Source organism: Coregonus clupeaformis, unplaced genomic scaffold (genome assembly GCF_020615455.1).
Source record: "Coregonus clupeaformis isolate EN_2021a unplaced genomic scaffold, ASM2061545v1 scaf1295, whole genome shotgun sequence".
NCBI lineage: Eukaryota > Metazoa > Chordata > Actinopteri > Salmoniformes > Salmonidae > Coregonus > Coregonus clupeaformis.
This window is the reverse complement of record NW_025534749.1, coordinates 15001-30000: the sequence shown is the minus strand read 5'-3', so window position 1 is coordinate 30000 and position 15000 is coordinate 15001. Positions and strand designations below refer to the sequence as shown.

The window sequence follows — 15000 nt, the reverse complement described above, 5'->3', positions numbered from 1 at the left end:
TAGATATCTGTATTATCTAGTTATCTTTACAAATGTTAGATATCTGTATTATCTACAGTAGTTATCTTTACAAATGTTAGATATCTGTATTATCTAGTTATCTTTACAAATGTTAGATATCTGTATTATCTACAGTAGTTATCTTTACAAATGTTAGATATCTGTATTATCTACAGTAGTTATCTTTACAAATGTTAGATATCTGTATTATCTAGTTATCTTTACAAATGTTAGATATCTGTATTATCTACAGTAGTTATCTTTACAAATGTTAGATATCTGTATTATATACAGTAGTTATCTTTACAAATGTTAGATATCTGTATTATCTAGTTATCTTTACAAATGTTAGATATCTGTATTATCTACAGTAGTTATCTTTACAAATGTTAGATATCTGTATTATCTACAGTAGTTATCTTTACAAATGTTAGATATCTGTATTATCTAGTTATCTTTACAAATGTTAGATATCTGTATTGTTTACAGTAGCTATCTTTACAAATGTTAGATATCTGTATTGTTTACAGTAGCTATCTTTACAAATGTTAGATATCTGTATTGTTTACAGTAGCTATCTTTACAAATGTTAGATATCTGTATTGTTTACAGTAGCTATCTTTACAAATGTTAGATATCTGTATTATCTACAGTAGTTATCTTTACAAATGTTAGATATATGTATTATCTACAGTAGTTATCTTTACAAATGTTAGATATCTGTATTATCTAGTTATCTTTACAAATGTTAGATATCTGTATTATCTACAGTAGTTATCTTTACAAATGTTAGATATCTGTATTATCTAGTTATCTTTACAAATGTTAGATATCTGTATTATCTACAGTAGTTATCTTTACAAATGTTAGATATCTGTATTATCTACAGTAGTTATCTTTACAAATGTTAGATATCTGTATTATCTACAGTAGTTATCTTTACAAATGTTAGATATCTGTATTATCTACAGTAGTTATCTTTACAAATGTTAGATATCTGTATTATCTAGTTATCTTTACAAATGTTAGATATCTGTATTATCTACAGTAGTTATCTTTACAAATGTTAGATATCTGTATTATCTACAGTAGTTATCTTTACAAATGTTAGATATCTGTATTATCTAGTTATCTTTACAAATGTTAGATATCTGTATTATCTAGTTATCTTTACAAATGTTAGATATCTGTATTATCTAGTTATCTTTACAAATGTTAGATATCTGTATTATCTAGTTATCTTTACAAATGTTAGATATCTGTATTATCTAGTTATCTTTACAAATGTTAGATATCTGTATTATCTACAGTAGTTATCTTTACAAATGTTAGATATCTGTATTATCTAGTTATCTTTACAAATGTTAGATATCTGTATTATCTAGTTACCTTTACAAATGTTAGATATCTGTATTATCTACAGTAGTTATCTTTACAAATGTTAGATATCTGTATTATCTAGTTATCTTTACACATTTTAGATATCTGTATTATCTACAGTAGTTATCTTTACAAATGTTAGATATCTGTATTATCTACAGTAGTTATGGGCGGCAGGTAGCTTAGTGGTTAAGAGCGTTGTGCCAGTAACCGAAAGGTCGCTGGTTCTAATCCCCGAGCCGACTAGGTGAAAAATCTGTCGATGTGCCCTTGAGCAAGGCACTTAACCCTAATTGCTCCTGTAAGTCGCTCTGGATAAGAGCGTCTGCTAAATGACTAATTATTATTTATTATTATTATCTTTACAAATGTTAGATATCTGTATTATCTAGTTATCTTTACAAATGTTAGATATCTGTATTATCTACAGTAGTTATCTTTACAAATGTTAGATATCTGTATTATCTAGTTATCTTTACAAATGTTAGATATCTGTATTATCTAGTTATCTTTACAAATGTTAGATATCTGTATTATCTAGTTATCTTTACAAATGTTAGATATCTGTATTATCTAGCCATCTTTACAAATGTTAGATATCTGTATTATCTACAGTAGTTATCTTTACAAATGTTAGATATATGTATTATCTACAGTAGTTATCTTTACAAATGTTAGATATCTGTATTATCTAGTTATCTTTACAAATGTTAGATATCTGTATTATCTACAGTAGTTATCTTTACAAATGTTATATATCTGTATTATCTAATTATCTTTACAAATGTTAGATATCTGTATTATCTAGTTATCTTTACAAATGTTAGATATCTGTATTATCTAGTTATCTTTACAAATGTTAGATATCTGTATTATCTAGCTATCTATACAAATGTTAGATATCTGTATTATCTAATTATCTTTACAAATGTTAGATATCTGTATTATCTACAGTAGTTATCTTTACAAATGTTAGATATCTGTATTATCTACAGTAGTTATCTTTACAAATGTTAGATATCTGTATTATCTACAGTAGTTATCTTTACAAATGTTAGATATCTGTATTATCTAGTTATCTTTACAAATGTTAGATATCTGTATTATCTAGTTATCTTTACAAATGTTAGATATCTGTATTATCTAGTTATCTTTACAAATGTTAGATATCTGTATTATCTAGTTATCTTTACAAATGTTAGATATCTGTATTATCTAGTTATCTTTACAAATGTTAGATATCTGTATTATCTACAGTAGTTATCTTTACAAATGTTAGATATCTGTATTATCTAGTTATCTTTACAAATGTTAGATATCTGTATTATCTAGTTATCTTTACAAACGTTAGATATCTGTATTATCTAGTTATCTTTACAAACGTTAGATATCTGTATTATCTAGTTATCTTTACAAATGTTAGATATCTGTATTGTTTACAGTAGCTATCTTTACAAATGTTAGATATCTGTATTGTTTACAGTAGCTATCTTTACAAATGTTAGATATCTGTATTGTTTACAGTAGCTATCTTTACAAATGTTAGATATCTGTATTGTTTACAGTAGCTATCTTTACAAATGTTAGATATCTGTATTATCTACAGTAGTTATCTTTACAAATGTTAGATATATGTATTATCTACAGTAGTTATCTTTACAAATGTTAGATATCTGTATTATCTAGTTATCTTTACAAATGTTAGATATCTGTATTATCTACAGTAGTTATCTTTACAAATGTTAGATATCTGTATTATCTAGTTATCTTTACAAATGTTAGATATCTGTATTATCTACAGTAGTTATCTTTACAAATGTTAGATATCTGTATTATCTACAGTAGTTATCTTTACAAATGTTAGATATCTGTATTATCTACAGTAGTTATCTTTACAAATGTTAGATATCTGTATTATCTACAGTAGTTATCTTTACAAATGTTAGATATCTGTATTATCTAGTTATCTTTACAAATGTTAGATATCTGTATTATCTACAGTAGTTATCTTTACAAATGTTAGATATCTGTATTATCTACAGTAGTTATCTTTACAAATGTTAGATATCTGTATTATCTAGTTATCTTTACAAATGTTAGATATCTGTATTATCTAGTTATCTTTACAAATGTTAGATATCTGTATTATCTAGTTATCTTTACAAATGTTAGATATCTGTATTATCTAGTTATCTTTACAAATGTTAGATATCTGTATTATCTAGTTATCTTTACAAATGTTAGATATCTGTATTATCTACAGTAGTTATCTTTACAAATGTTAGATATCTGTATTATCTAGTTATCTTTACAAATGTTAGATATCTGTATTATCTAGTTACCTTTACAAATGTTAGATATCTGTATTATCTACAGTAGTTATCTTTACAAATGTTAGATATCTGTATTATCTAGTTATCTTTACACATTTTAGATATCTGTATTATCTACAGTAGTTATCTTTACAAATGTTAGATATCTGTATTATCTACAGTAGTTATGGGCGGCAGGTAGCTTAGTGGTTAAGAGCGTTGTGCCAGTAACCGAAAGGTCGCTGGTTCTAATCCCCGAGCCGACTAGGTGAAAAATCTGTCGATGTGCCCTTGAGCAAGGCACTTAACCCTAATTGCTCCTGTAAGTCGCTCTGGATAAGAGCGTCTGCTAAATGACTAATTATTATTTATTATTATTATCTTTACAAATGTTAGATATCTGTATTATCTAGTTATCTTTACAAATGTTAGATATCTGTATTATCTACAGTAGTTATCTTTACAAATGTTAGATATCTGTATTATCTAGTTATCTTTACAAATGTTAGATATCTGTATTATCTAGTTATCTTTACAAATGTTAGATATCTGTATTATCTAGTTATCTTTACAAATGTTAGATATCTGTATTATCTAGCCATCTTTACAAATGTTAGATATCTGTATTATCTACAGTAGTTATCTTTACAAATGTTAGATATATGTATTATCTACAGTAGTTATCTTTACAAATGTTAGATATCTGTATTATCTAGTTATCTTTACAAATGTTAGATATCTGTATTATCTACAGTAGTTATCTTTACAAATGTTATATATCTGTATTATCTAATTATCTTTACAAATGTTAGATATCTGTATTATCTAGTTATCTTTACAAATGTTAGATATCTGTATTATCTAGTTATCTTTACAAATGTTAGATATCTGTATTATCTAGCTATCTATACAAATGTTAGTGTATTATCTTTATCTTTACAAATGTTAGATATCTGTATTATCTACAGTAGTTATCTTTACAAATGTTAGATATCTGTATTATCTACAGTAGTTATCTTTACAAATGTTAGATATCTGTATTATCTACAGTAGTTATCTTTACAAATGTTAGATATCTGTATTATCTAGTTATCTTTACAAATGTTAGATATCTGTATTATCTAGTTATCTTTACAAATGTTAGATATCTGTATTATCTAGTTATCTTTACAAATGTTAGATATCTGTATTATCTAGTTATCTTTACAAATGTTAGATATCTGTATTATCTACAGTAGTTATCTTTACAAATGTTAGATATCTGTATTATCTAGTTATCTTTACAAATGTTAGATATCTGTATTATCTAGTTATCTTTACAAATGTTAGATATCTGTATTATCTACAGTAGTTATCTTTACAAATGTTAGATATCTGTATTATCTAGTTATCTTTACACATTTTAGATATCTGTATTATCTACAGTAGTTATCTTTACAAATGTTAGATATCTGTATTATCTACAGTAGTTATGGGCGGCAGGTAGCTTAGTGGTTGAGAGCGTTGTGCCAGTAACCGAAAGGTCGCTGGTTCTAATCCCCGAGCCGACTAGGTGAAAAATCTGTCGATGTGCCCTTGAGCAAGGCACTTAACCCTAATTGCTCCTGTAAGTCGCTCTGGATAAGAGCGTCTGCTAAATGACTAATTATTATTTATTATTATTATCTTTACAAATGTTAGATATCTGTATTATCTAGTTATCTTTACAAATGTTAGATATCTGTATTATCTACAGTAGTTATCTTTACAAATGTTAGATATCTGTATTATCTAGTTATCTTTACAAATGTTAGATATCTGTATTATCTAGTTATCTTTACAAATGTTAGATATCTGTATTATCTAGTTATCTTTACAAATGTTAGATATCTGTATTATCTAGCTATCTATACAAATGTTAGATATCTGTATTATCTAATTATCTTTACAAATGTTAGATATCTGTATTATCTAGTTATCTTTACAAATGTTAGATATCTGTATTATCTAGTTATCTTTACAAATGTTAGATATCTGTATTATCTAGCTATCTATACAAATGTTAGATATCTGTATTATCTTGTGTGTGTGTGTGTGTGCGTGTGCATGCATGCATGTGTGTGTTCTTACATGGTGGGTAGGAAGACAGTGTCTTTGGCACGGTGTTGTAATGCTGCTAGTTTTGCCAACTGCTGCAGCTGCTGCTCACTGGCTTTACCCTGGGGAACCACACTCAGCAAGGCCTTCAGATAGTCTGGTAACACCTACAACGTAGAACACAGGCCTTCAGATAGTCTGGTAACACCTACAACGTAGAACACAGGCCTTCTGATAGTCACTGGCTTTACTCTGGGGAACCACACTCAGCAAGGCCTTCAGATAGTCTGGTAACACCTACAGCGTAGAACACAGGCCTTCAGATACGCTGCCCTTCAGTCCCTAGACTTTTAGGCGCTGACGGAGACATGGATAACTCCAGCTGATCTCTCTTCATCTGACTGTGTTTTCTCTCATAGTCCAAGAGCATCCTGTGGTCACGGTGGTGGAACAGGTCTCCTCATTTCTCCTGTGGAGACGTTCTGTTGTCTCCCTTCTCTACTCATTTTGTCTGCAATAAGTCACCTGATCTATGTTATTTTAACTGTTAGCTCCAAGGGTATTGTCTGCAATAATCATATGCACATAGATTTAAATTTCACTGTTTTGCACTGAAACTGTCTGTCTTAGGAAGAAGCCCGCTGTGGGCAGCCCGCTCAGTGCCATTGACTCAGATGTACATGTCACTGACATGTCTGCCTCGGATCAGCCTCTCAGAATAACACTAAAAACAAACAAGCAACCCAGAAAAGGACAAAAAAAATAGCCCATATTAACATATGCAGCCTGAGAAACAAGGTTCATGAAATTGACAACTTATTTAACATCAGAACACATTCATATTCTGGCCATATCTCTGAAACACAATTAGATAATTCATTTGATGATGCAGTAGTAGCTATACATGTTTATAGAATATATAGGAAAGATAGAAATGCAAATGGAGGAGTTGTTGCCATGTCCTGTACGTCCAGAGTCATATTCCTGTTAGGCTGAGAGAGGATGTTGCCATGTCCTGTACGTCCAGAGTCATATTCCTGTGAGGCTGAGAGAGGATGTTGCCATGTCCTGTACGTCCAGAGTCATATTCCTGTGAGGCTGAGAGAGGATGTTGCCATGTCCTGTACGTCCAGAGTCCTATTCCTGTGAGGCTGAGAGAGGATGTTGCCATGTCCTGTACGTCCAGAGTCATATTCCTGTGAGGCTGAGAGAGGATGTTGCCATGTCCTGTACGTCCAGAGTCATATTCCTGTGAGGCTGAGAGAGGATGTTGCCATGTCCTGTACGTCCAGAGTCATATTCCTGTGAGGCTGAGAGAGGATGTTGCCATGTCCTGTACGTCCAGAGTCATATTCCTGTGAGGCTGAGAGAGGATGTTGCCATGTCTTGTACGTCCAGAGTCATATTCCTGTGAGGCTGAGAGAGGATGTTGCCATGTCCTGTACGTCCAGAGTCATATTCCTGTGAGGCTGAGAGAGGATGTTGCCATGTCCTGTACGTCCAGAGTCATATTCCTGTGAGGCTGAGAGAGGATGTTGCCATGTCCTGTATGTTGTTTATATAATATATGGGAAAGCTATAAATGCAACTGGAGGAGTTGTTGCCATGTCCTGTACGTCCAGAGTCATATTCCTGTGAGGCTGAGAGAGGATCTCATGTCAGATGATGTGGAAGTAATATGCCTCACCTAAAGCCCATTCTCGTAGGAAGTTGCTATAGACCACCAAGTGGTAAAAGTCAGCATTTGGACTATATCATATCAAATCACATTTTATTGGCCACATGCGCCGAATACAACAGGTGCAGACATTACAGTGAAATGCTTACTTACAGCCCTTAACCAACAGTGCATTTATTTTTAATAAAAAAGTAAAATAAAACAACAACAAAAAAGTGTTGAGAGAAAAAAAGAGCAGAAGTAAAATAAAATAACAGTAGGGAGGCTATATATACAGGGGGGTACCGGTGCAGAGTCAATGTGTGGGGGCACCGGCTAGTTGAGGTAGTTGAAGTAATATGTACATGTGGGTAGAGTTAAAGTGACTATGCATAAATAATTAACAGAGTAGCAGCAGCGTAAAAAGATGGGGTGGGGGGGGGGCAGTGCAAATAGTCAGTGTAGCCATGATTAGCTGTTCAGGAGTCTTATGGCTTGGGGGTAGAAGCTGTTGAGAAGTCTTTTGGACATAGACTTGGCACTCCGGTACCACTTGCCGTGCGGTAGCAGAGAGAACAGTCTATGACTAGGGTGGCTGGAGTCTTTGACAATTTTGAGGGCCTTCCTCTGACACCGCCTGGATGGCAGGAAGCTTGGCCCCAGTGATGTACTTGGCCGTACGCACTACCCTCTGTAGTGCCTTGCGGTCGGAGGCCGAACAGTTGCCATACCAGGCGGTGATGCAACCAGTCAGGATGCTCTCGATGGTGCAGCTGTAGAATATTTTGAGGATCTGAGGACCCATGCCAAATCTTTTCAGTCTCCTGAGGGGGAATAGGCTTTGTCGTGCCCTCTTCACGACTGTCTTGGTGTGTTTGGACCATGATAGTTCGTTGGTGATGTGGACACCAAGGAACTTGAAGCTCTTAACCTGTTCCACTACAGCCCCGTCGATGAGAATGGGGGCATGCTCAGTCCTCTTTTTTTCCCTGTAGTTCACAATCATCTCCTTTGTCTTGGTCACGTTGAGGGAGAGGTTGTTATCCTGGCACCACACGGCCAGGTCTCTGACCTCCTCCCTATAGGCTGTCTCATCATTTATGGTGATCAAGCCTACCACTGTTGTGTCGTCGGCAAACTTAATGATGGTGTTGGAGTCGTGCCTGGCCATGCAGTCATGGGTGAACAGGGAGTACAGGAGGGGGCTGAGCACGCACCCCTGAGGGGCCCCCGTGTTGAGGATCAGTGTGGCAGATGTGTTGTTACCTACCCTTACCACCTGGGGGCGGCCCGTCAGGAAGTCCAGGATCCAGTTGCAGAGGGAGGTGTTTAGTCCCAGGATCCTTAGCTTAGTGATGAGCTTTGAGGGCACTATGGTGTTGAATGCTGAGCTGTAGTCAATGAATAGCATTCTCACGTAGGTGTTCCTCTTGTCCAGGTGGGAAAGGGCAGTGTGGAGTGGAATAGAGATTGCATCATCAGTGGATCTGTTTGGGAGGTATGCAAATTGGAGTGGGTCTAGGGTTTCTGGGATAATGGTGTTGATGTGAGCCATGACCAGCCTTTCAAAGCACTTCATGGCTACAGACATCAGTGCTACGGGACGGTAGTCATTTAGGCAGGTTATCTTAGTGGTCTGCTTGAAACATGTTGGTATTACAGACTCAGTCAGGGACATGTTGAAAATGTCAGTGAAGACACTTGCCAGTTGGTCAGCACATGCTCGGAGTACACGTCCTGGTAATCCATCTGGCCCTGCGGCCTTGTGAATGTTGACCTGCTTAAAAGTCTTACTCACATCGGCTACGGAGAGCGTGATCACATAGTCATCCGGAACAGCTGGTGCTCTTATGCATGCTTCAGTGTTGCTTGCCTCGAAGCGAGCATAGAAGTGGTTTAGCTCGTCTGGAAGTCTTGTGTCACTGGGCAGCTCGCGGCTGTGCTTCCCTTTGTAGTCTGTAATAGTTTTCAAGCCCTGCCACATCCGACGAGCGTCAGAGCCGGTGTATTACGATTCAATCTTAGTCCTGTATTGATTCTTTGCCTGTTTGATGGTTCGTCTGAGGGCATAGCGGGATTTCTTATAAGCGTCCGGGTTAGAGTCCCGCTCCTTGAAAGCGGCAGCTCTACCCTTTAGCTCAGTGCGGATGTTTCCTGTAATCCATGGCTTCTGGTTGGGGTATGTACATACGGTCACTGTGGGGACGACATCATCGATGCACTTATTGATGAAGCCAGTGACTGATGTGGTGTACTCCTCAATGCTATCTGAAGAATCCTGGAACATGTTCCAGTCTGTGCTAGCAAAACAGTCCTGTAGCTTAGCATCTGCGTCATCTGACCACTTTTTTATTAACCGAGTCACTGGTGCTTCCTGCTTTAGTTTTTGCTTATAAGCAGGAATCAGGAGGATAGAGTTATGGCCAGATTTGCCAAATGGAGGGCGAGGGAGAGCTTTGTATGCGTCTCTGTGTGTGGAGTAAAGGTGGTCTAGAGTTTTTTTTCCTCTGGTTGCACATTTAACATGCTGGTAGAAATTAGGTAGAACGGATTTAAGTTCCCTGCATTAAAGTCCCCGGCCACTAGGAGCGCTGCCTTTGGATGAGCGTTTTCCTGTTCACTTATGGCCTTATACAGCTCATTCAGTGCAATCTTAATGCCAGCAATGGTTTGTGGTGGTAAATAGACAGCTATGAAAAATATAGATTAAAACGCTCTTGGTAAATAGTGTGGTCTACAGCTTATCATAAGATACTCTACCTCAGGCGAGCAAAACCTTGAGACTTCCTTAGTATTTGATTTTGTGCACCAGCTGTTGTTTACAAATATACACAGACCGCCACCCCTTGTCGTACCGGAGTCAGCCGTTCTATCCTGCCGATGTAGCGTATAGCCCGCTAGCTGTATGTTGTCCATGTCGTCGTTCAGCCACGACTCGGTGAAACATAAGATTTTACAGTTTTTAATGTCCCTTGGTAGGATAACTGTGCTCTTAGGTCATCCAATTTATTCTCAAATGATTGAAGATTGGCTAATAGGATTGATGGAAGAGGCAGTTTACTCGCTCGCCGTCGGATCCTTACAAGGCACCCCGATCTACGTCCACGATATCTCCGTCTCCTTCTCATGCGAATGACGGGGATTTGGGCCTTGTCGGGTGTCTGTAGGATATCCTTCGCGGCCTCCTCGTTGAAGAAAAAATCTTCGTCCAATACGAGGTGAGTAATCGCTGTCCTGATATCCAGAAGCTCTTTTTGGTTATAAGAGACGATGGCAGAAACATTATGTACAAAATAAATTACAAATAACGCGGAAAAACACACATAATAGTACAATTGGTTAGAGGGCTGTAAAACGGCAGCCATCTTCTCCGGCGCCATTCTCATACAAATTCTCATATGTGTGAAATGCTTGATAATGTATGTGATATCAACAGAGAGGTATATTTTCTGGGTGACCTAAATATTGTCTGGTTGTCATCAATTTGCCCACTCAAAAAGTCAACCTACCAGGGTATTTACAAACAGAACAGGAACTAAATCATCCACGTGTATTGATCACATCTTTACTAATGCCGCAGAAATCTGCTCTAACGCAGTATCCACCCCCTATCGGATGTAGTGATCATAAATTAAATTAGTTATTTAGCAGACGCTCTTATCCAGAGCGACTTACAGGAGCAATTAGGGTTAAGTGCCTTGCTCAAGGGCACATCGACAGATTTTTCAACCTAGTCGGCTCGGGGATTAGAACCAGCGACCTTTCGGTTACTGGCACAACGCTCTTAACCACTAAGCTACCTGCCGCCCATAATATATATATCATAATATAATAGCCATCCATATCTAGACCTAAAATAGTGTATAAACAATCATACAAGAGGTTTTGCAATGATTCCGATGTCGAAGATGTGAAAAATATTTGTTGGTCTGATGTGTGTAATGAGGAACATTCTGAAAGCTGCACATGAAGCATTTATGAAACTGCTTCTTCCGGTTACTGACAGGCGTGCGCCCCATCAAGAAACTGACTGTTAGAACTGCCAAATCCCCAATGGATAGATGATGAATTTAAAAAACTGTATGGCTGAGAGGGACGAGGCTAAAGGATATAGCAAAATAAGTCTGACAACACAGCAGACTGGCAACCATACAGTAAACTGAGAAATCAGGAAACTAAAACTAAACAAAAAGAAGAAGAAACTATACTATGGAACAAAGATACATGATATAAAGAATGACAGTAAAAAGCTCTGGAGTCTTTAAATGAAATGAAAGCAAACTGGGATCCATCCTTCATTGAGGCAGATGGCTTGTTCATAACAAAACCCTTGGATATTGCCAATCACTTTAACAACTTTTTTGTCGACAAGATTAGCAAACTGAGGCATGACATGCAAACAACAAACGCTGAGCCTTCATATTCATGCATAATGGACCATGAAATTCAAAGTTATTTTACAGACTTTCAGCATGCTTATAGGGAAGGGCACTCAACATGCTCAGCACTGACACAAATTACTGATGATTGGCTGAAAGACTTCCGTGCAGCTTTTGATGTCATCGATCATAACCTATTGCTGAAAAAACGTAGGTGTTATGGATTTGCATCCTCTGCCATATTATGGATAGAGAGTTACCTATCTAATAGAACAGAGGGTTTATTGAGAGTTACCTATCTAATAGAACAGAGGGTTTATTGAGAGTTACCTATCTAATAGAACACAGAGGGTTTATTGAGAGTTACCTATCTAATAGAACAGAGGGTTTATTGAGAGTTACCTATCTAATAGAACACAGAGGGTTTTCTTTAATGGAAGCCTCTCTCGTGCACATTCAGATGAGTGTGGTGTACCGCAGGGCAGCCGGCTAGGGCCATTATTGTTTTCTGTTTTTACTAATGACCTTCCACTGACCTTGAATAAAGCCTGTGTGTCTGTACGCTGACGAATCAACAGCATACACGTCGACTGCAACAGTAAAATAAATAACTGACACCCTTAACATAGAGCTCCAGTCAGTTTTAGAATGGGTAACTAAAATAGGCTGGTGCTAAATATCTTAAACTAAAAGCATCATTTTGGGGATATGTCACTTGCTCAACGCTAAACCTCATTTAGATCTATTATTGAATAATGTTGCTATTGAGCAAGTTGAGGAGACTAAACTGCTGCGTGTAACCCTAGATAGCAAGCTGTCATGTTCAAAACATATAGACTCAATGGTTGCTAAAATGGGAAGAGGTCTGTCCATGATAGGGCGTTGCTCTGCCTTCTTGACATCTCAGTCGACCAGACTAGGTAATTAAATAACGTTCTGAGAACATGTTTCATTATGACTTTTAATAAGTCTTAGTTTGGCTTAACTGTTTATAATGCATAATAGTGTTGTTATACCTGGTTATAATGCATCATAGTGTTGTTATACCCGGTTATAATGCATCATAAGGCAGAGCTGGTTGTTATACCTGGTTACAATGCATCATAGTGTTATACCTGGTTATAATACATCGTAGTGTTGTTATACCTGGTTATAATGCATCATAGTGTTATACATGGTTATAATGCATCATAGTGTTATACCTGGTTATAATACATCGTAGTGTTGTTATACCTGGTTATAATGCATCATAGTGTTATACCTGGTTATAATGCATCGTAATGTTGTTATACCTGGTTATAATGCATCATAAGGCAGAGCTGGTTGTTATACCTGGTTACAATGCATCATAGTGTTATACCTGGTTATAATACATCGTAGTGTTGTTATACCTGATTATAATGCATCATAGTGTTATACATGGTTATAATGCATCATAGTGTTATACCTGGTTATAATACATCGTAGTGTTGTTATACCTGGTTATAATGCATCATAAAGCAGAGTTGGTTGTTTTACCTGGTTATAATGCATCATAGTGTTATACCTGGTTATAATACATCGTAGTGTTGTTATACCTGGTTATAATGCATCATAAGGCAGAGCTGGTTGTTATACCTGGTTATAATGCATCATAGTGTTATACCTGGTTATAATACATCATAGTGTTATACCTGGTTATAATACATCGTAGTGTTGTTATACCTGGTTATAATGCATCATAAGGCAGAGCTGGTTGTTATACCTGGTTATAATGCATGGTGACACAGAGCTCGTTGTCAAATTTAAGCGGCTGTGTCCAGATGACCCTCCTGAACCACAGGCTATAATTACTGTCCACTGGCTCCGCCTCCGTAGCAATGTCCAGGATGTACTCCCTCTTATTGAGGGGACGGACATTCTGACCTGCAGGCAGAAAGACACGTCACTCCAGCCGCTTTTCAGCTCACGTCCTTTATGTGTGTGTTTGTGTGAGGCTCACCTCGGTGTGTGACCAGGAATATAGCGTACTCATCCATGGCCTCCAGTAGGTGCAGTCCAATTTCATTACACAGCTCCTCTATCGCATCCAGAGACACCTACACACACAATTACACAGCTCCTCTATCGCATCCAGAGACACCTACACACACAATTACACAGCTCCTCTATCGCATCCAGAGACACCTACACACACAATTACACAGCTCCTCTATCGCATCCAGAGACACCTACACACACAATTACACAGCTCCTCTATCGCATCCAGAGACACCTACACACACAATTACACAGCTCCTCTATCGCATCCAGAGACACCTACACACACAATTACACAGCTCCTCTATCGCATCCAGAGACACCTACACACACAATTACACAGCTCCTCTATCGCATCCAGAGACACCTACACACACAATTACACAGCTCCTCTATCGCATCCAGAGACACCTACACACACAATTACACAGCTCCTCTATCGCATCCAGAGACACCTACACACACAATTACACAGCTCCTCTATCGCATCCAGAGACACCTACACACACAATTACACAGCTCCTCTATCGCATCCAGAGACACCTACACACACAATTACACAGCTCCTCTATCGCATCCAGAGACACCTACACACACAATTACACAGCTCCTCTATCGCATCCAGAGACACCTACACACACAATTACACAGCTCCTCTATCGCATCCTGAGACACCTACACACACAATTACACAGCTCCTCTATCGCATCCAGAGACACCTACACACACAATTACACAGCTCCTCTATCGCATCCAGAGACACCTACACACACAATTACACAGCTCCTCTATCGCATCCAGAGACACCTACACACACAATTACACAGCTCCTCTATCGCATCCAGAGACACCTACACACACAATTACACAGCTCCTCTATCGCATCCAGAGACACCTACACACACAATTACACAGCTCCTCTATCGCATCCAGAGACACCTACACACACAATTACACAGCTCCTCTATCGCATCCAGAGACACCTACACACACAATTACACAGCTCCTCTATCGCATCCAGAGACACCTACACACACAATTACACAGCTCCTCTATCGCATCCAGAGACACCTACACACACAATTACACAGCTCCTCTATCGCATCCAGAGACACCTACACACACAATTACACAGCTCCTCTATCGCATCCAGAGACACCTACACACACAATTACAC

At 37.2% G+C, this 15000-nt stretch overlaps 1 protein-coding gene across 1 annotated transcript in view; it reads right to left on the bottom strand.

Moving 5' to 3' along the window:
• LOC121549414 (unconventional myosin-XV-like) overlaps positions 1-15000 on the bottom strand; it is a gene marked incomplete at its 5' end in the record, with an annotated part of 38561 nt that overhangs the window by 8746 nt on the left and 14815 nt on the right. Inside the window, 4 exons of the mRNA XM_045217970.1 lie at positions 5802-5935; positions 5997-6065; positions 13549-13709; positions 13786-13882. Of these exons, the coding sequence (XP_045073905.1) occupies positions 5802-5935; positions 5997-6065; positions 13549-13709; positions 13786-13882 (461 nt within the window). The remainder of the gene's footprint in view (positions 1-5801; positions 5936-5996; positions 6066-13548; positions 13710-13785; positions 13883-15000) is intronic.